This window comes from Xiphophorus couchianus, chromosome 7 (assembly GCF_001444195.1).
Source record: "Xiphophorus couchianus chromosome 7, X_couchianus-1.0, whole genome shotgun sequence".
In the NCBI taxonomy this organism is placed as follows: Eukaryota; Metazoa; Chordata; class Actinopteri; order Cyprinodontiformes; family Poeciliidae; genus Xiphophorus; species Xiphophorus couchianus.
In genome coordinates, this window is record NC_040234.1 from 5,747,882 (window position 1) to 5,770,575 (window position 22,694).

At 41.4% G+C, this 22,694-nt stretch overlaps 1 protein-coding gene across 3 annotated transcripts in view; it reads right to left on the minus strand.

Moving 5' to 3' along the window:
• Positions 1-22,694, minus strand: part of LOC114148310 (mannosyl-oligosaccharide 1,2-alpha-mannosidase IB) — a 158,239-nt gene that overhangs the window by 63,697 nt on the left and 71,848 nt on the right. For all 3 annotated transcript variants that reach the window (XM_028023502.1, XM_028023501.1, XM_028023503.1), the window contains exon 6: positions 15,794-15,874. In XM_028023502.1, coding sequence (XP_027879303.1) covers positions 15,794-15,874 — 81 coding nt within the window. The remainder of the gene's footprint in view (positions 1-15,793; positions 15,875-22,694) is intronic.

Below are 22,694 nucleotides of genomic sequence, written 5' to 3' on the forward strand. Positions count from 1 at the left end.
GAGAAATAAGAACCTCCGACGTTTGAATTGTAGATGGTTTATAAGGACTTTGTCTCCATTCTGAGACGCAGCATTACATATTCAGATCACAGAACATTTCCAGGGACATTTCTGCTACAGACGTGTTGCTGCATTCAGGTATTAGCCGAGTCCAAGGTGAGCACTTCATAGAATTGCAAATTCTGTGTTTTACCACTGCAGATTGTTAAAGCATGACACACACATATCTGCAGGTAGTGAGAAGCATGTTGTTGCACATACAACGTATCCAAAATTCAGGTGGTTTACATGTCAGGACTCGTAAATTTTAAATACATAACTAAACAAGTAATTCAGAGGTAGGCTGGCTTTCAATTGGTCCTCCATTCCAGTGTTAAGTGTTTTGTACAAAATTAAAATTTGTTTGTCTTTGACAGAGTGAGCTTGTATTATTATGTCATTTTTAACATATTACTTGAAAACGGTCTCAAAACGATATTATCATTTATCGTGATACTTTCTGGGGCAATTTATCGTCTGGGAAAGGTTGTTATTGTGAGCGGCCAAAGTACAGTGTTCATATTTCTGAAGCTGCACAGTATGTTTTATGTTATAATCTTTGTCAGTATATTATTATCGTTAATCTAAAGCTGGATGATTTGACTGAAAAACATTACGATACAAGAGTTTCATAACAGTCAATATTGATAATTGATTAGTTTTTTTGTTGTTATAAATATCTGAAATACTGCCAAACTGGTGGTGTGATTTTTCCTGTTTTATCCTCAGTCTTTACTCCACGACTCTGATTCTTATTTTTAAGCAGTTATGAGGCAACTGCTGCTGAGCAAGTTACTCAACAGCTTGTTGATAATCAAAGACCAAGAGAGTGAGCTCATTGATGCCACCAGCATTTCTTAGTTGTCCATGAGAGGCTGAGCGTCTAAAGTTTTTCCTCTGCCTACATCCTCCAGAATGCTGAGTGGTTCTGGATCGGTGTTCAGTAAAACTATTCAAAAGTTTACCGAATGTATCCTCGATTGGTTTATCTACCATTGCGATACATATTATCGATTTATTGCATACCCCTACGTTAAAAATATACAAAAAAAGAAAAAGCTAACACTTTTCAATCTCTCGTGTGAACCTGCATAGATTTAAACATGCCTATTCAGATGGCATCACCATCTACATACTAGGTCAGACCCCGGCATGCGTTTTACATGTCGGCACACATGTGCTCATCATCATAAAACCCTCCATCCGTCGGTGACCTCCTGGGTTGGCTGCATCAAGGCCCTTAAAGTTTTATTGCCAGCTCTGCTGTTGCTGCCGCTACCATCAAGCAAGAACGACGTCCAAACGAGCCACCGGAGCCGACCGCCCGGCAGCCGCATTCAGATAAAACTGGATGGTTTATGATAATCTTCTTCCTGCAGTGATTTCCTCCAGACATGAGCGTAGAGGAGGGGGGGAAAAAACAAGCTGCCATCAGGGAGCTGGATGGAAACCTCAAACAAGTATAGAGGGAATTGTCTAATTAGTGCTAGCGTATTGTCTTTATCTTGTTTATGCAGTTAAAGACAGTAATGTTTTGTAGTGAATGTTTCTTCTAACATATCTCAAACTTGGTGCTTTTTAAAATGGCCCTCTTCAGGAAAAAAGTTACTACAGGCACTTTCAATCTAATTAGGGAAATTAAATATTAATGAGCAGGAAGATGCTTCAGATCTGATGTTTATGTTCTGTCAAGTCTTATGTGCCGGCTTTAAATTATTATGCAGAAATAATTAAAAAGCCTCAAGGCTTAGAGGAGGGCTGCCATTCACTTGTAGAGCACTTCCTCATTTTGCAGCCTTCATAATGGATGAATGTTATTCACGCCGACAATCTGTCCTACCCAACCAATAACCACTGAATCGTGAAATGTAACACGGTTACACCGTCAACTAAAACAAAAACAACGCTCGAGTCCTCTTTCTCCTTGACACGTCTAATCACCGCAACAGGATCCCCCTGAAGGTCTACGCGCATTTTTTCTGTTGACATCATAACCGCTGTGGCGGCGAGACGAGATTGGGACATCGGGAACCGTCGGGGAGGACCGGCCCGGGCGGCTCTTTGTCATTTCCTAACTTGCTCCGAAGGCTCTGCCTCCGGGGCTGACGGTTTGAGAGTCCAGCTCTTTTTTAAATGCATTACAGCGCTCTTTAAAATCGATCGGTCAGGGATGTATTCGGCGTGCGTACACAAACCCACCCAGATCTGTGCACACACAAGCAGGAAATGGAAGAAGACTGGGCAATGCAGTCGGTTTGTTTTACAAATAAGTACGAGACAATACGTTTGTATTCAGTTATCACAGGTATATACAGTAGCAAAAAAAAATAATTAGCTTTTGTTTTAAGGGATGCATGATTTTCTCTTCTGACACAGATACCGATATTTGAGGTTGAGCATCAGCCGGTACCGATTTGATACAGAAAAGTAACGCTGAATTGACTTAAAATATTACTTTTTTTAAACACAGAAAGACAGAAATGTACTGAATTACTAATTTATTTGGTAACTGCACCAGTACAGCACATTTAAATACACCAACAGATTCACAAGCTTGGTCAAATGTAAAAACAACACAACTTTGATGTATTCAGTCATTGCAGTTAGGAGTAGATCAGCCAATGTAAAACAAATAATAAACTGTAAGTGACAAAAACAAAAGATTTACCACTTTGGTCAAACATGTAAATAATAAACTGCAACAAATTGTCTTTCAGATGGTTCAGAAAGTGCAACTAGGAATTCTAAAAATAATATTAAATAAATAGTAAAGAAGGACGGCCCTCAGAGCACAAATCATAGAATTACTCTGAGTAGATCTGCTCTTATGGATCGAGCACATTGTCCCCTATGAACGATCTAGAATTTTTTTCAGATACAGATATTAATATTGGATCAGTGAATCTCTATTTGTTTCTTCAATATTAGGAAAAGAAAACTTGAATAAATATATATTTTAAGATTATTTAATAGAAAAAGGCTACAAAAAGCATCTTTGTTACAGCCACTCTTCAGAAAAAGCTTATATTTGTGTATGCTACCAGTATGTATTTTGTTAAAAGTTAAAAAAAATATCTCATGTTGCAATGTGGACACATGCGAGTCATAGACAAGTGCAGCAGATAGATGTACTTATTTTTTTCTTTTTAAAGTTGGTGGATGTGGCTTATACTGACTAGACAGTATTATTCTATTATTTCTACGTCAAGTAAAAAGATTTCATTACACTTAGCTTGTTAAAATGCAGAACCGTTTTCAGGATGTATACTGCCTCTTTTAGATGTTAGAAGAACTCAAACTGAAAGTGATCATATCTGTAGGAAATCAGTGTCACGGTAGCTGATGTTAGCGGTTTACAATCTTAGTAGACTGTTGCTATGTTTGGTTAGCCAAACATAGTGTCCTGTGTTAACCTACTGAGCCAGAATTATTCGTTGTCCAGTTCATTCAAGAAAGTGCTTTGAAAGATTGCAGCAATTTAAGTGTCCAAACAAGAACATGTTGCCAAGTGAGCCATATTGGATACCGTAAGAAGATCAATGTGATGTCAAATGTTGCAAAGTCCTTCAGAAATGTCAAACCAAACACACCTGCTTACAGAAATGCCTCGACTCGTACATTAAAACTGAAGACTGAACATTTCTCTTGACGGTGATGGAGAGAAAAAAAAACACTGAAAAAAAAGGCTAACCTTACCTTATGAACTTATGAGGATGTAATAAAGTAATTTTATCAACCAAATTGCTCCACTGCGTACCATCTGGTCATGTAAAGCGACTAGCATGCTCTCTGGAGAACGCACTGGGCCACTGTTGACACGTAGTGGCGCCTCCTAAACGGATTATAGGGTAGACCGTGAAATGTGCTGCCTGGTAGGAAGGGCCCTGAGGGGGCTGAGCAGACGAAGACAGGATTAAGTCACCCGCTGTGTGTTTGATTATCGTGTGTCATTTTTCAGACTTTGTTCTGCCACTTTCCCCATCAGCTGATCCATTTACTCGTATTGTTTAGCATTCCCTGGCGCAGCATCGCAGGCAGGCCGAGACACAAAAGAGGAAGCTGGCGTGTGGAAACTCAAAGGGCGTCATCAAATTAGCTCCAAGAGGACTTCATTTGGCCCCGTCACAATATGAGAAAGTGACAGACTTGACGTCTACCTCACGCTGAGTGTGATTAGAAGTGATGCACTGATGTCATGATAAACAAGACGTGACTAAAGGATCATTATTTCCTTTTGAAAGGATTGTTTCTGCAGTCATCCTTCCTTCCTTCATTATTTAGTCAATCTACCAAGCTATTTCTACCTTCAATGTCGCATGTTTTGTGTATGGTAAATATGAACATGCAGCTATTTTCTTATGAACTCTTATAACCTACATCCGAACTGTTTCAAATTTTATTACATAAATACAGCTGCAGGTCATTTTGAAATGTCTACTTCTTTTACCCATTCTTTGCAAAATTGCTCCATTTCAGTTAGTTTGGTTGGACAGAGTCTGGAAACGACAAATTCAGATTAGGCTTTAGATTTGGACTTTAACTAGGCCTTTTTTGACAATATTTCATTGCACCTTTGGCTCTACGTTCAGGGTTAGAGTCCTGCTAAAAAGGAACCTCAAACCAAGTTTTGTGTGTTTAGTCATTTTCAAACAAATTACACACCAGTGGACTGAATTTACTAATGAGGTTAATTCTCTGGCTGCTGCTCTATTCCTGTGTTCTACTGCGTCTCTGATCGCCTTGAGCTTAAACTCTGCGTCATAAGCGTGTCTCTTAATAGGAGCCATTTTGGGGTCTTTACACAAAACCCAGCGTGCACCACACGCTTCTTCTTCTACGGGGGAAAATGAAGTCGGCGGCTGCTTACTGTAGTTGTGAGACCTGTTGTGGCTCAATATTGGTCCATATATAAGGCGCACCGGATTATAAGGCGCACTGTCGGCTTTTGAGAAAATTGAAGGTTTTTAGGTGCGCCTTATAGTGCGGAAAATACGGTAATCTGACTTGCACTTCTGCAAGCTGTTTTCCCCTGGCTTGTGTAAGCGTTGCAAGTTGTTTGTTTTGCGGGGTGCAAAGCCCAAAGCGGAGACGAAATTAGCATTTGCTCCTGTTCGTTGCGGCGCCCTCGATTCTCGGTGCGTCTTGCGCCTTGTGTGTTCCCTGCTGGCTGGCACAGCAGCAGCGCTTGCTGAGCATGACAACTGAGCTGGTTTAGCAGCTCAGGCTCAACAGCTGCAGCTACAAATAAATGGCTTGGCCTCATTATGTGCTCCTGTCTTACTAAGACGAGAGAAAAACGTTAATATTTGGTTTCGTTTGATGCTTTCATAATCAGTAAAGCCCTTTTAAACATTTGCTTACCATTTAAAATCACATTTTCATTCACATTTTTCTTTTCAATTCAAATTTAAAAGTGTGTAAGTGTAGAATTACACGGTAAACAACAATCAGTTCGCTCAATTATTTTCATAAAATGATCAACACAGAAAAAAGGTCAGAATATGTAGAAAGTTGCAAGAAAACTGGTCAGCTGTGATCTGGAGACACATTAGTCCACAGAGCAGCGCGCCTCCTGAACTCTGACCCGTCATCATCTAAAATCTAACACTGTTCTTCGTCATGTGAATTTTAAAAATTCTAATGCTTTTTAACATTGTTCTTTTAGAGTTGTGTGTCTTTTTCTGTATGTCACATTGCTACATCTTTTTGGGGATGAATAAAGTTTTATTGAATTGAATGGTTAGATTAGTGGAACGTAATATATATATATATATATATATATATATATATATATATATTACATTTTTTCAACTGGTTATCAAAACAAAAATAAATAAATCTTCAACACTGCATTATTTTTGGTAAGAAAAATGTATTTTTCTCCAAAATTAACACTGCTGTTGGGTTGTTTTATCTTTCGAGAGATATCCATCTGATTTCCTATGAAAAACAAACACCCAGGCTGAATGAAAATAATTTAAAACCTAAATCTGAAAGGCGTATGAAAAATTCTGGGTTTATCTGTAGCACCCAGAGAGGGAAAAAAAAGATAAGATAGCTTGCTTTAATATTACACAGAAATGGGAATCTAAATAAAAAACGTTTATTTAGATTCCATCAGTGCCGATTATCATCCAACTGAATATTTGAGACCTTTAATGCTTTTATGCATTCATTTTTATCTTATACGATCTTGTCTGTTGTTTTGTACAAGAATAAAATGCAAAATTGCTAAAAAAGAAAAAAGCTAGGGACGTGTCAAATGTCAAAACTGTACAAAAAGACTGAAAGACCAGCAAAGACGGCCAAGAAAGACTGGAGGAAAGATTTTTCCTTTTCCTTTCCTTTTGGATGAATGTCACCACACTCACCTGCCTGCAACTGTTCAGTGCTTGAAAGCATTAAAGATCTGCTAAGACAGCACATTGGTAATCATCGCGGAGACGCTCGGCTTCCCTGAAGGTATCTGTCTGCTCCCCTGCTGCGCCGCGGAGGTCAGGATGCAGTGCGGAGTTAGACTGGAGCCTTCCATTTCGGCTCGATGCGTTCAGCGAGTGACAAAACATCAGAGGGGGCCCGACGCTCCCCGGTGGGATCAAACAGGCCGGCGAGGGATATGAAGCAGTCCGGTCCCCGGCTTACAGCTAAACCGTTCCTTGTTCAACAATGAGCGGGTGTAGAGAGAGGATGAGCAGCTTGGTTCGGGTAGGGGAAAGGGATCTGATGAGAGCAATGTCATGTTGGAGGAAAACATGTGGGGGGAATACAGAAGGTCTCAAAAATAGAATCATCTAGAAATGTGTTTTGGATCCATGGGAAATAAAGCAGGAAATGATCATCTACTGCTTTTTCCTTTCTCTCTTTTGCCAAATTGCTAAACTTTTGCTTTTCCGTTGCCTCCACCAAATCCCACATTAACGTTTTCAATCCGCCTTGGCCTTCAGTCACTCTCCTGTCCTTTCAACTGTTTCCCATCATTATCTCTGTGTCTCTTCTCTGGGTTTCATCCGACGTGCCATCGTTGTCGTCCTCCATCTCTTTAACTCGCTGCCTCCCATCTGTTCATCCACAGGATGGCTCTACCACCATGTTTACGCCTGCAGAGTCTAGGCTTCTCTTTTAGAAGCTCTCCGTCTCATTATGAGACGTAGCCAGACTTGACTCGCTCCCCTGACCTTGTTACCGCTCGCTGCAATCTGGTGCTCTACACACTAGTCATCCTTGTCATTCTATCTTCCTTCTTTCTGTGGCTGATCACTTCCTCAACATCTGGCTTCTTTTCTTGTTTCTCCACCTATACATCCTCATTTGGGGTTTTCTGACATATCTTTGTCTTTTAAGCTTCCTACTAAATTCCAGACTCAGTCATGTTTAGCCAGTTTCTACAGTTTATATAAAGAATGTTTTTACTGTGGGTGGGAGGGATGGAGCAATGGATGACTGATAGACTGATGGGTAAAAGATTGAATGGACAAACAAGAATGGATTGATGGTTGGGTGAAGGGAGGGACAGATGGACAAATGTATGGAGTGAAAGACGGATGGATGAACAAGGTCAGGATGGATGGATGGATGGACAGAGTGTGGAATAGATAGCTGAACGCTAGGATGGATAGATCGATTAACGCTTGAACGAATGGGCGAATGCTACGATAGATGGATGAACACCTGGAAAGATGGACCAATGGATGAACACTTGAAAGAATGGACGGATGGATGGTTGGATGAATGCTGGAACAGATGGGGGAATGCTAGGATGACTGGCTGTCTGGACAGATGTTAGAATGGATGAATGGATGATAGACAGCAGTGGATGGACAGGGGTGGACGAATGAATGGACAGATGGAAGGATAGATGGATAGATTGAAAGAATTCACTGACCCAGAAGATTTCTATGGATGAACAAACAAGAATAGACAGATGGTTGGATGTACAAATGCATTGACTGAAGGATGGATGGATGAACAAGGATGTACAAAGAGACAGGTAGGTGAAAGAATGAATGGATGGACAGAGTGATGAATAGATAGATGAGCACTAGGATTGATGGATGGCTGGATGTGTCCAGAATTTGTGGCCTTTATTGACAATAACCAGTCAATAAATGGGTAGTGAGAGGGTTAGGGATGGAAAAGACTCAAAGTCCAAACTTTTCCAAAATGCTCATGAATACTGATTGCTGTTCCATCTCCATCTTCAGCAGAGCGATCTGGTAGCTCTTTTTGTAGTTCAGCCGCCTTGATTTATAGCAAGTTCCAAGTTTCAGTTTTAGGCTTTTTCACATCATGGCTTCATAAACTCTCTGCAAACCAAATTAGGAGAGCACCTACTGCGTAAATGCAAATATTGTTTGCCTTTTTTCCTCAGCTGAATAAGACTGGCAAGGTGCGAAAATAAGAAGAAAGAAAAATGTTTCTAAAGAGCCGAGATAGGGAGACGAATGTGTCGTGATTAAACACCAAGAGGGACAATGAAAAACACCTCTTGTTTGGAGGTTTTATTAGAATCAGAGCCCACCCACACAATGTTCATGGATAAAAAAAAACTGATATAAATCCTTTTGCTTTGAGAGATTTGCTCTGACCTCAGGTACAATATGCAAACATGCTGAGGGGAACACACATGCACACACATGCACTTGAGAACCAAGCCATTTGTGCAAATAACAGTGCTTTCTCCAGTTCTATAATTGAAGCATTAATACAACACCAGAAGCCCTTTCTGTAAGTGCTCTCCTCACTCTAAGGAAACAATGCCTTAACTTCACATACTAACAGTGGATGATTGTGCTGCTAACAACGCTGCTGCAGACCCGTTGTACACATCTGGAAGTCCAATTTCAGAACAATCAACAGTGGCCTTACATGTGGACAACTTCTGCTATTAGCAGTTCAACAGTACACCCTTATATAATGGAGACGTACCTTTGAGGAACTGGACCTGTAAGATTATATTTAGAGTCCCTAATTGCACTCAACCACTTGAAATGTTTGTTGCAGTTTATTTTTTACATTTGGTGTTATAATTCTAATTCTACTGACTGAACAAATTAAAGTTGTTGTTTTTACATGTTTGACAAAGTTTATGAAGCAAGAAAAAACTTTTTTTGAATTCAGAACCGTCTTTCTGCCGATACCAAACCTCAGTTATCCTTATTGGTATCAGAAGTGAAAAATGTGGTTCAATATTTGTTTGAACAACGTGCAATATCGCATGGACATCGGGGGCAGTTCCCCTGGATTGGCAGACTGGGGTGGTGGTTCCCCTGTTCAAAAAGGGGGACCGGAGGGTGTGCTCCAATTATAGAGGGGTCACACTCTTAAGCCTCCCTGGCAAGGTCTATTCAGGGGTCCTGGAGAGGAGGGTCCGTCGGATAGTCGAACCTCGGATTCAGGAAGAGCAGTGTGGTTTTCGTCCTGGTCGTGGAACACTGGACCAGCTCTACACCCTCAGCAGGGTCCTGGAGGGTGCATGGGAGTTCGCCCAACCAGTCTACATGTGTTTTGTGGACTTGGAGAAGGCGTTCGACCGTGTCCCTCGGGGAGCCCTGTGGGGGGTTCTCCGGGAGTATGGGGTACCGGGCCCTTTGATACGGGCTGTCAGGTCCCTGTATGACCGGTGTCAGAGTCTGGTCCGCATTGCCGGCAGTAAGTCGGGCTCGTTTCCGGTGAGAGTTGGACTCCGCCAGGGCTGCCCTTTGTCACCGATTCTGTTCATCACTTTCATGGACAGAATTTCTAGGCGCAGCCAAGGTGTTGAGGGGATCCGATTTGGTGGCCTCAGGATCTCATCTCTGCTTTTCGCAGACGTTGTGGTCCTTTTGGCTTCATCAGATCGTGATCTGCAGCTCTCGCTGGATCGGTTCGCAGCCGAGTGTGAAGCGGCCGGGATGGGGATCAGTGCCTCCAAATCCGAGGCCATGGTCTTGAGCCGGAAAAGGGTAGAGTGCCTTCTCCGGGTCAGGGGGGGTGTCCTGCCCCAAGTGGAGGAGTTTAAGTATCTCGGGATCTTGTTCACGAATGGGGGAAGAAGGGAGCGGGAGATCGACAGGCGGATTGGCGCAGCGTCTGCTGTCAAGCGGGCGCTGTACCGGTCCGTCGTGGTGAAGAGAGAGCTGAGCCAAAAAGCGAAGCTCTCGATTTACCGGTCGATCTACGTTCCCACCCTCATCTATGGTCATGAGCTTTGGGTCATGACCGAAAGAACGAGATCGCGGATACAAGCGGCCGAAATGGGTTTTCTCCGTAGGGTGGCTGGGCTCTCCCTTAGAGATAGGGTGAGAAGCTCAGCCATCCGGGAGGGACTCAGAGTAGAGCCGCTGCTCCTTCACATCGAGAGGAGCCAGTTGAGGTGGCTTGGGCATCTGGTCAGGATGCCTCCTGGACGCCTCCCTGGTGAGGTGTTCCGGGCACGTCCCACCGGGAGGAGGCCCCGGGGAAGACCCAGGACACGCTGGAGGGACTATGTCTCTCGGCTGGCCTGGGAACGCCTCGGGATTCCCCCGGAGGAGCTGGAAGAAGTGGCTGGGGAGAGGGAAGTCTGGGCCTCCCTTCTGAAGCTGCTACCCCCGCGACCCGACCTCGGATAAGCGGAAGAAGATGGATGGATGGATGGATGGATGGACGTGCAAACAAAGAAACTGAATTTCTTTTTACCAGGTAGCTAAAAGAAACCATGTTCATAATCTTACCTGACCCAAAACATTTTGTCTGATTATTAGACGGTGAAAAAATGATTACCAATGTGTTCATAGCGAATGAAAGTATCTGGTTTCCACTGTAAATTTTGAAGTAGTTTTAAAATTTTACTTTTTACCCTTTACATTTCTCGCCTTTACAGAGTAACATAAGCATAACCAGTGGAAATCAGCTGGTAAAATAGTCCGCTCAGAGCCTCCAGACTTCCTGGTTGTATTTATGTAACTGCAGCTTTAAAACACAAACATTTCATTAGATTAATGGGTGCCAGTAACTATATTTTGCACATCATTACCATCTGTGCTTTCCTGACAGAACATAAATCCAAAGGGAAAAGCGATTAAGCTTTCCTTTCAGCCGACGTAAAATTTTAGCAATCTAAAAAGAGGTTTTGGAAACTGTAACTTTTCACAATATGTTATACCTTGATACAGGTAATCGTCCCATTCCTAGTTATGTTTTTATTGAAAATATAACCACAAAAGTAATAACTAGTTTTTTCCGCAAAGACTACATTTTTACTGTGTTCTTGTCCTCAGTTTTAAACAGTTTCTCTTTTTTCGAAAAAAAATTAAACTCAAACTTTAAGTCATCATAGAAAATAAAGTCACTGGTGATTTCTGTTGCCAATTCTCCATATTACATCTAAAAGTGGCAATAGGAACAATGTTATATTACGTTTAAAAGCAAATGAGAAGATATCTATGATCCATGCATTCTGCTTTATGCAGGCAGGCGGGTGGAAAGTTCAAGATAGAAGTGATGAAAACAAGAGAGAAAAAGGAACACGGAGCATGACCATAGGGGGAAAAAAACATGGTGGCGACATTAGAGGAAAATAACACAGAGACAAAGGAGAAAAGCTAGAGACAGACATGGGAGTAAACACAATCCATCACTGCTCCTCCGAGATCTCTCCGAGACCCGAACCACTTCCTCCTGAATACTGATCTCCTGCTCTTCCTCTCTACATGATGCCACTTTTCTTCTCCCAACTGTATTTCTTTCGCTTCGGCCAATCGGTCTCTGTTCTCCTCGTCCCTAATTTGTTTCCCCCCCTTTGCATCAAATCTCTATTTGTTCTAAAACAAGTAAAACCATCTCACCCTTCTCGTTTGCCTGATGTCAGGATTAGAGCCAACCATTTGGGCGTTTATTTATTTCATTTTATTTTGTTGGTGTAGCCGTTGGCAGCTTTGGAAATGCGTGGTAGACCCGAGTAAAACCTGCGAAATGTTATTCACATTTAATAATGAGTGGCTGAAGATGAAACGCAGCACAGAAGCCAAAGGGGAAATTTGCAGATGGTGGCTGAAGACGGAGAGATGAGCTTTGTGTGGGAGAAACATCAAAACTCTAAATGAGCCAGGAAGCCTCTCCAACGCAGAGCCAGACTCTGTTCAGCCGCTTCGCCCAAGTCCGCCCACTACAGCACGGCTTCCTCTGGTTATTAGACTCTTTAAGACCTGCTGTGATATCAAAGACTGACAGGAGGCCTTAAAAAGTAGGACTCAAGCCTGTTGACCTCCGATACATTTCATCACAACCTCAAACTTAAATGGATTTTATTTTACTGTGAAATCAAATCTCCAGGTAAGATGCTTTTATCAGTAGGCAAAGTTTGCTGAAACAGGCTTCGCAGAGATGAGCTACTGTATGTTTCCATCCAACTGTCATGCAAATGTTGAGTTAACTTTTAAAATGTTGCGAAAAAGAAAATAAAGTGCTAATTAGATAATTAGAATGGAACACACATCCCAGAAAAATTGAAAGTGATCCCCTCCGAACTGAAGGTCTGGATCTGGAAAGTATTCCAAGTTTCATGCCTCTGGTAAGGCACAGACAAGCCAGTGCATGGGAATGTTGGGTACGCTAAGAGTTATTCACAAAATGTGTTTATACGTCCTCTTTACTGAAGTCACTCGTTTTCAGAAAAGCCAAAAACCACCTCAAGCAAGCGTAAAAACGTCTCAGCAAAATTGAGAAAGTTGTTTTGGATACTGCCGTTTCCAACAACCTTTCTGAATGTCGTACTTCAAAATGCGCATGGAACGATTTTCCTCTGCATATCAGGCAGGCTCTATCGACAACTGTCGCAAAATTTCATTTGAAAACATATGTTTACTCAACAATTTTTAAAGAAACAAGGAGTAATTTTAGTGGCATCCACCTTCTATTTATAATCTCTGCGTTGGTTCTTAACTTGGGTAGTGACCATTTGTCCATGAGAAAAAAAACTATTCAGATTGATTAAACTAAAGGCAAATATAACTCAAACAGTCACTCGTATTATGGATTATATATACATAATGTTATTTTATAGCACAATCAAGTCATTATGTTACATTCCATTGTCATAAAAGAAAATACAAGTAAATTTCAGTATTTGTTTCCGAAAGTCAAAGAGTTCAACTTATTCTCAGGATTAAACTATCGGGCCAGTGTAATGACAATTGACAGTGGCTGTTCTTAAAGGGGCAGTGTTACGTGTTTTCCATGCATATAGTTCAATTTTACAGCACAATCAAGTAATTGTTACAGCCGTAATAAAAATGCTGTATACAGTGTATCAAATATGACTTGAAAAACATTTGACTTTGTAATTTAACACCTTCAAATTGGGGCTCTGTCTCTAAGAAATTCCTGCTCTTTCTGAAACTCTGCCTTCAGGAAGTCATCACAACACGGCTCCTTTATTAATCTTTTCCAGTGTTTCACTGAGAATTAGCTCCTATATTGAGCTCAGCAGAAGCTCAGCTCCACCAGATGTTTGCTAATTGCTGCTGGCTAGTCTGAAGGAGCTGAGTGGAGGAGTTTATGAGGTTGGGCTGCTCTGTGAGGCAGAAGCTTGGAAACTGCAGCTCTAAGGAGGAGCTTTATTCCTGAAGATGGCACTAGGACCAACAAGACACTTTGAGCAGCTGAAAGGTTGCCATGGAGATTAAAGGATTTCATGAATATAAGCAACACTCCAGATCTGTTTTTGATATGAGAATAACATAACGTGATGTAAAGCACAAAAACGTACATTTTACATAACAATACATGTCATGGCAGTAGGTCAGAGCTAAATTATCATATGCGATCAGTTGCTGAGTCACCTCCTGCAGCAGAGCGCACAGTCTCTCACTCATTCCTCGTTTTCGAAGCCTGACCTGGCAGTGTGTAACCTGGCTGAGTAGGTGCGCTCCCCAGGGAAGAGTGTGTTGCCAAGGACGTGTTGCCAAGGATGCTTAGAGCGGTGCTTGGCAGATTATTACCACCGCTGAGGACATGAGGCCCAGCGCCGGGGGACTGCTTTAACAAGGTCGGGCTGCACAACTTCAAGAGCAGTAAGAGTGTGGAGACCGGCGGAGAGGGTGGGGGGATGGCAGCTTCCGGGTCGCTAACTGATCCAGAGGTTCTCGCTCACATTTGCTTACTATTTTTTTTTTTTTTACTATTAACACAGAGGTACATAACGACTCCCCTGAGATGAAGCCGTCTCTCTGCTGCAGGCTGACTGCACCAGTTGGGAGGGTTAAGTGCCTTGCTCAAGAACGTGTCCACAGAGTGAAGAATCAGTTCCTCCTGCTTTTATCGTCCCTCAGCTATTCATCATTGTCATTCCCTCTTTTTTTTTTTTTTAGCAGTAACAATCACCTCCAAACATCCTCCACTCATCTTCACAGTCCCAGCGCACCTCTCCCCTCTGCTCCCTCCATCACTGTCTTTACCTCCCACGCTTCATATCCTTCCTTTCCCACCACCCACAGCTTCGGTTATTACTCTAGTGGGCAATGATGAATGTTTGGGCGAAGAGGGTGGAGTTGACTGAGTGAAGGAGATGGGGGATAAAGGTTCTGGGTTGCAGAGAATTGGCTAATTTTTGTTTGTTAGTTCAAAAAATTCCAACCTGGAATTACAAAAACAAGTTCGCCTAATGGAAACACGACAATTTCAAAAAAGAAAACGTGTTTTTCAATAAAAAGTTTTTGTGCTAGGAAAAAGTGGTTATTGGGGTGTATCGTAATTAGCATACTTTCCAAAATTACAACATTAACTTTTCCGGATCACGAGTCGCATGATCAACGACCAGATGTTACTACTGGCAGAAAAGATGAAGAAGACGACAGGAAGTGGATGGAGGATGATAGTGTTGTATGCTTTTCTAACGACTTATTACATAGAGGTGTGATTTTAATCAAGTATCTTATACTTGATTACGATACAAGCATCTTAACGGAAACATTGCAATTGCGAAATTGTGCTTTTTATGACAGTGTAGTGTCAACAAAGTTCTGTGCAGTCGTAATGGAATCGCAGCTATTGATTCGTAAGAGGCTGCAGAGAAATGACTGAAGACTTGTTTTCATGTCAGTGTTCATAGACTTAAACTAGTTTATAAGATAAAGATGGAATATTTGCTTTTAATTTTTGATTTTTCCAAAGCAGAAAATGTTTCTGTTTTGTGTTTGTAAATAAATAATAGGTGCTTTAGATGTTTGATCCTCAACTATTTACAATACAGCTAAATAGTTGTATTTAGATGTATTGCATGTTTCTTTTTTTCTCTTCTGGGGAAAAAAAAGGGAGAAACATTCATTTTAGAGGGAAACTTTTTTAAAATTGCAATAACTCTGCAGGTAACTTCCTGCCTGGTATTTTCCCATATAAACAGTCTCTTTCAGAGCAAATGTGGGTTTAAAATCTGTAACAAGATCAACTTTTATGTCATTCAAGGACTGGGGGGGATGACCCGAAGAACTTTCTACTGATTCTTATTATTTCTCCAATGCTACTAACAAGGACAGACGCAAAATCTAATTTATTTCAGTATTGATTTGGCAAAAAAAAAAATTATCTCACGTATCAAGTAATGTTAATGGGACAGACTTCGCTGTAAATCTGTTTTCTCCTACAATTTTGTTTTCAAATCTCAGAGGCAAGTAGAAAAAAAACAAACTGCTCAAGTTCCAACATTTTCACCCACTTGCTTGAGCTGATCACACTTCTAACAGTTCCAAAGACAATAACATTCAAATCAAAGTTACAGTGAAAAGCGTAAGGCACTTACTTCCTGTCCAGAGAGGTAGTACGCTGCCAAGAGTCCCCCGATGAACCGAATGTTGACCTCGAATACCGACACCTCGGCATTCTGGGAAAACAAGAGAAACAAACTGAAGACACAGAAAATCATGGCGGACATGTAAACACTTTAGCTCGCTGTGAGTGACAGGAGAATCACAATGGCAGAAAATATTGTCATAGCAACATGCAAAACCATTGTCGTCCGACGTTTTCATAACATTTTGCAGCTCTTAGAAAGTATCCCTCCAAAGATTTAAGGAATTCATCCTCACATACTGAAATGTAACGGTGCTTGCAGAAGATAGGCGCTTTACATACAATCTGAGTGAGCTCATTTTAAAGGAAACGCTCTTACATTGCTATGTTTGTACTTAGGGTTCATGAATGCAGCCTATAAGCCAATAAGTGTCACTTCCTGTTACCTAACGCGGTTTCTGAAGCTTCTCTTGTCATTTACTCATTGACTGTGTGATTTCTGCCCTTTCATGTCAGGATTTGTAATAGGCTGCTAAGACACCTTTACAATAAACTTATCTAGTGAAAAAAGGAGAGTTTCTTGTTAAGCTCCATCTCATATTCAATCACAGCCATTTCATTATCAGTAGATTGCTGTTCTTTCACAGAACAGGGCGGTTCATGCATGGAGACCCGTTCTTCCTTTGAACAACCTCCCTCTATTCTCATGATCTGTTTGAAGCAGGACTGATTGACGCCGTTTTTTTTACATGATAAACTCGAAGTGAGTGCAGCTCTAAGTGGTCCTAGTTGAAAGAGTAGATCACATGAAAGTTGAGAAAGTATTAGAGCAAATGTCTGCAACATTTCTGCTAAAGGCAAAAAGAACATGGTGGCTGCAGCCTGTCTGGGCGTGTGGCTCAGTCTGCTCTGCTCACACTTATCTGGGACGTTATTGGTAATGCATGCCTGCTCCCTCTCTTCTAATCGAAGAGCTTACGCCCCAATAATCCAAACTGATAGAAGATGGGACGTTCTGTCAGCACCACGGTTGGTTGCTCCTACATGGAGCCTGCTGCAGGCGGGGAGGAAGACCTGCTGTGGGCTTGCAGGCGCACCAGAGATAAGCAGGGGATCTCTGGTGAGATCTTTCTAGAATTTGCTCCCAACGACCAAATAATGAATAAAAATCCACAAAGTGAGCACTTCTTAAAGACGCATCCATCTTTTAGTTCGCACCCAAAGATGTTCTGTTTTACTGTACATTTTATTCAAAATGGTTTTGGGAAATGGTGTCATCTCCAGAAAACAAAAACAGGACTACTCAGCAGTTTGTGAGGACGGGTGAAAAACCTCAGACCGTTGGCCAATCATGAAAACATTGTAGGGAGACAGAAAAATGGGGAAAGAGAAAGGAATATGCTTTCCATATTCTGGGATATGGAAGGCATCTTTTCACCACCTCTTCTTAAATTTACCTCCACAAAGACGAAGAAAGAAAAACAAAGACAAGGAAATAAAGGCAGAAATAAAGGCAGAAAGGCATAGACACAGAGAGAAAAAAGACAGAATTACAAAAAATCAAAGTGATAGACAGAAAGAAACAGACAAAAAGAAAAAATCCAAAGATAGACAAAGAAATAGATAAGGAAATAGGCAGAAAGAGAAATATAGTTAGACAAAACAGAAAGAAAGATGAAGACAAAGAAAGCTTTATGTGAAAGAGATTGAAATAGCAAACTGGCTTGCACACTATACAATGGCATAATTAATATGATGTCATATGATACCTGTAAGTTTTACTTCATTTCATGAAAAAAGATAAAAATTATTTCAGAATATTTAGATGGTAAATGATGAGCATGAAAGGAATTTGGAAGTAATCTTTGCCATAAGGTGAACACGCGCAATGATGTGTCCAAATAGGTTGAATCTTCTGTAGCTACACAGTCAATTCGCTTTGTAGTGTTCCTGAAAAGTCCAGGAAGTACCACATCTCTCATTCATAACTAGAAGACAAAATCTGACATAAACTCGGTCAGATTTGATGACAATTGAGGAATGTGTCAGCCAGGCATCTCAGCCAAAATACTCAATTCAGCAGCAGCTTATCAAGCCAGGAGGCAAGGAAACCAAGCAGACTGAGGATTTTTTTTCCCACTGACAATCGTCTGTGGCAGGTAACGAAAAGCTGCGAATGGAAAGGGGAATGACAGGGACACGAAGCTTAGCAGAGTTTAAGATTACAGCTTTAACTGTGTCAGACCGTCACAGTTCATTTCAGGGGCGCTGAGTGGCAAAATGTCTACAACAGGCAACCCAAGTTTGAGCCCCGTCATTGGTTCCTTTGCCACATGTCTTTCCCCACTTCCTGTCAGATTAATGTGGAATAAAAACCACTAGTGCCAAAAAAATATTGTAAAGTTAATTTCATAGAATTTCAGCACACAATGAAAGCATCAAACTGGGCAAGAATGGACTCAACAGCTAGAGATAATTTCTCTTGATCTACTGCGTTGGCCAATCTAACTCCTCTCCCTTGGACGGGTGATTAATGAGATTGTTAGCCAAGTCTATTAACCTGGAGGCTGAAGCTGGATGCAGACCTCCTGCCGACACATCCATCAGGTGAAGTAGAGCTATGGTGTCAGGATCCAACCTGGACACCTGACAGTCCTCATTGTGCTCAGTGCCTGCTTAAACCAGCATGGCAGCTATTCAATCAATCATGACTTGTAAGGTTTGTGGAAGGGGTGATAAGCAGGTCTAATTCAAATTTAGTGACGAGACAATATGATAGTTTTGTTAGTTTAAAAATCATCAAAATACATTAAAGATCTGCTGTTGTTGTATCAACTTCCAGACCTCTCAGGTCTTCTGGTTCTGGGGATGCACAGCAGAACCAGAACCAGCATTCAGCTTCTATGCACCACAAATCTGGAACAAGCTTCCAGAAAACTGCAAAACACCCAAAACACGAGTTCCTTTAAATCAAGATTAACAACCAACCTGTTTAGTTGCTTTAATCCATAATAAACGAAACATTAACCAACATATCTGATGTGTACTGATGATTTTATTGATGGCACTTGACAAAATGTTTCTGATTTTGTCAAACGTTCACAAGCGTTGACTATATGATTGATGTTTAGGATATTTTCACAATGTAAAGCACATTGATCTGCCTTGTTGCTGAAATGTGCAATACAAATAAACTTGACATGACTGCACTGATGAAGAAGGTGGAAGACAGTAGGTGGATATATGAGTTACCACCGCCCTGCATGTTTTATGTGTTTCTCTTCTGCCACACACCTGGCTTGAATAAGTGAATAATTAAAAGGCTTCTACAGCAAGTGAGACAGAAAACATGCATGACAGTGGTCTGTGAGGACAGACTTGAGAAATACTAGCAAAGACCAAAATTAAACAGTTTAAGGTCACAAAGACACAAAAGAAGAAACATGAAAGTCAGTAGGATCAAGAAGGGGAATGCTGCTAGGACTAGAGCTCCTGCTGGTGGAGAAGGTCAACCAACCAATGGAAACGTTTGGTTGGTACACAAGAGAGATAATGAAGATGGTGAAGCCAGGACGGAGTGGACGGAGCCCGATTTCAAGGTTGATTTTTCAAAGAAGCAGAGCTGAAGGAGTGAAGGGTAGAGATTGATGGTGAGGCCTGTTGTAAAGTGCTAATATAAAGACAGATGGCAGAGCTGGAGGAGTTCAGAGGAGAACGCCGGTGGAGAGAGATGGAGGCAGAGGAGTTACCGTGGCGACCCCCTGAAGGGAGAAGTCGGGAGAATTACAGCACCTCTCGTGCAGGCGCAGAAGAGTAATTAAACTAGACCAAGAGTGATGCTTTCAATTGCCTAAATGAAAATCCAAACTGTCAGCCTCGGAGCTCTTTAATGCAGGCCGGGCACAGCTGCAACCTTTAGGGCTCAAACGATCTGTGATGTAAGACCTGCTGCCAATTACACCGCCAGGCCTCTCTGGGACTGTTCAAGACTGCTGTCCCTCCAGACCTGATTAGCAAAGGACCAGGGCAGCAGGTAAGTAACTGTGTCGCAATAAGCAATTAATCGCGTAATAAATGAAAATAAGATTGGTCATTTCCATTCTGATGGGGTTTTTTTTAAGGGTAATTTTGATTACAGAGACTTCATAATCCATTTTGGTTGTGTGTGGTTTTTACTTTCCTTATTTATTGCTTTTGTTTGCTGTGCTTTACTTTGGATATTTAAAATGTCTTCCAGTTCCAGTGTGGATTGTTTTGTACAAAAATAAAGTTTATTAGAGTCTGAAAGAGCAAACTTGAGAGAGCAAACTCACATTATTATGCCTGTAACACTTGAAAATGGTCTCAAAACAACGATATTATTGTTGTTTTATTATCATCCAATAAAATCTGTTATTGAGACAAGCCTAGTGGTACTTGCATAATTATGCATATATCATTTTATTTGAAAATGGTCTTTAAACTACAATATTATCGTTTATTGCAGTAATATCTGGGGCAATTCATTGTCCAGTAAAATTTGTTATTGTGACAGGCCTAGAGGTCGAGTGATGTCATGACCTTTCTGCCCAGATTTACCATAAACAAGAAAAACCTTTTCATCCTGCTGCAATAGCTTTCATATTAGCTGAAAACGGTTTAAAAACAACGATACCGTTTATTGCAACCATTTCTGGGACAATCTGTGATCTAGTAAAGTATGCCTAGGCTTACTGCATCATCATGTCACTATCATAATCATATCCGTTAAAAAATGGCTTCAAAACAATAACATTATCGTTTATCGCACTGGACAATTTAACGTCCAGTGAAAATAATGTATCGTAACAGGTCTAGAGGTCGGGTGATGTCATCCTAATCCACGCAAATCTTTCCATCATGCTGCACCATCAGAGAGAAACACCCAACACTCCTCTGCCTAATGCATGCAGGTGTGAATCCGAGTCCTTAATGAGCGCAGAGCGACACGCCTCCCTCCTCCTCCAGCTTGTTAACAGAAGCTTCAAGTCTCATCCCTCTCTTCTCCTCCCTCTCCATCCCCTAATCTCTCCTCTCTAGTCCCTCTTGTGGAATCAAAGAGGCTCTCTTCTTCTGCTGCCTTCTTAATGCTTCACACCAGAATGTTTGCATCCCACTCCACTCGCGTCCTCCTGTTGCTGTCGGGCTGCCACCAACCTGTGGGCTGTTCATGAAGAGGCAGTTGTTTCCAGAAGCAAGTTTTCAATTTTAATACATCTTTCAATCTGACTGCCAATCCAAGACTGAAAAAACACGTCTTTCCCTTGAACACGTTTCTCTTCTCTCCGTTTTAGTAACGCTCATAAGGTTTTTCTCTCTCTGACGACCAACAGACAGAATCTTTGACCTTTAAAACCCAACTGCTAGAGTTGAATCCACACTCATCAATGTTGACTCATGGCACAAAACTGACATCTTCTCATTTAAACCCCCCCCCAAAAAACTTATCCTGGGCTATGTCTTGACCTTGCTCCTTCCGTTCATTGCTTCTTTTTATTCCACAGCTTGACCACAGCGATCTGGAGGTTAATTAGCCCTCCAAGTGTCAGGCTGCAGGAGCCCCCTCTTTCTACCTGCCCTGTGACTGCCTCAGGAGGCTTGGTAGTCAGTCGATAGAAAAGGGGGGATGAAGTGCAGGCAGAGAGAGGTGAAGTGATAACCAAATGTGGGCAGTGAAATTGTGGTTGGACGGATGGGGAAAAAAGTCGAGAAAATCACAGGAGGAAGTAAAAAAAGATTCCTGTGATTCAAGATGAGATTTATTTCCACACAGGTGGACTCTGTTTACCAACTACATGCAATTTCTTGCCCTGGATTATACGGTGTTTTCACACCTGATGGTTGGGCAAACTGGGTTCGATTGAAAACTGAAAATGCAACATTTGTCTCATTTTCAGTTGGTACGATTCACTTTAGCACTACACTGAACCAAACCCTTTCAACAACCTATTTCCCTTCTCGCCTGTGATGGCGCTGCACCAAAAACAATATAAAACCTCTGAATAAGACACAGAGTGCAACTTCCTTCTTCACAAAATATTAACTGAAATAGAGTAGCATCAGATTATAGAGGTTGTAGGATTTCTCTTTGGCAAAAGACCATCAGCCATTTCTCTTGGTAGAGCTAGACTAGCTTATTTGTTTTAGGGCATTCTGTATTTACCCAGAATGCCCTAGTCCATTTCCTGATGTTGGAGTGATCACTCTCCAGTCCGCTTGGCGTTCACATATACCTTGAAATTGCACCAGAGCTCATTTCAATTGAACCGAGATCAGGATTTTTAGGTGGATCAGAGTTCGCTTTTTTGGTTCACATCAGAGTTTAATTGCACATTCACACCTCCACAAACAAACCAGACTTTCCAGGCAAACCAACTACAGTTTGATTAAAGCAGACAAAACAAGGTTGGTGAATGATGCACTAGAGTAAAAAAGGCAAAATAAAAGTTTGTGAGGCACAATATATTGTCACTAACACTGATATTGGCCGATGTCGGTCATTTCTTAACATATGGGTATCGGTCAATATTACCAACTGACATGGATTTTCATTTTGTTGCTATTTGTGTGTCTGTAAGGGGAGTGAGTTGGTCATGTGAGTTTGAGTGATGCAGTGTGGGACTGTGTGATGCTTAACGGAAGCAGGAAAGTCATCTTACAATGTTAAAAGGAAAGAGAAATACATGCAAAATCTGTAAATATCAGCTATTGGCCATAACAGCAATATTAATATCGGATATTGATGTCGGTCCAAATTTTCATGTCGATGTACCCCTAAAAAATGCTTTTTTCCCCCTGATTTTTGCCCCCCTCACTTCCTCAAAAAAGTTCCACTTGAAAATTATTTGAAACTTAAAATCGCAATAAATCAATTCAAATTCAAAAATAACAGA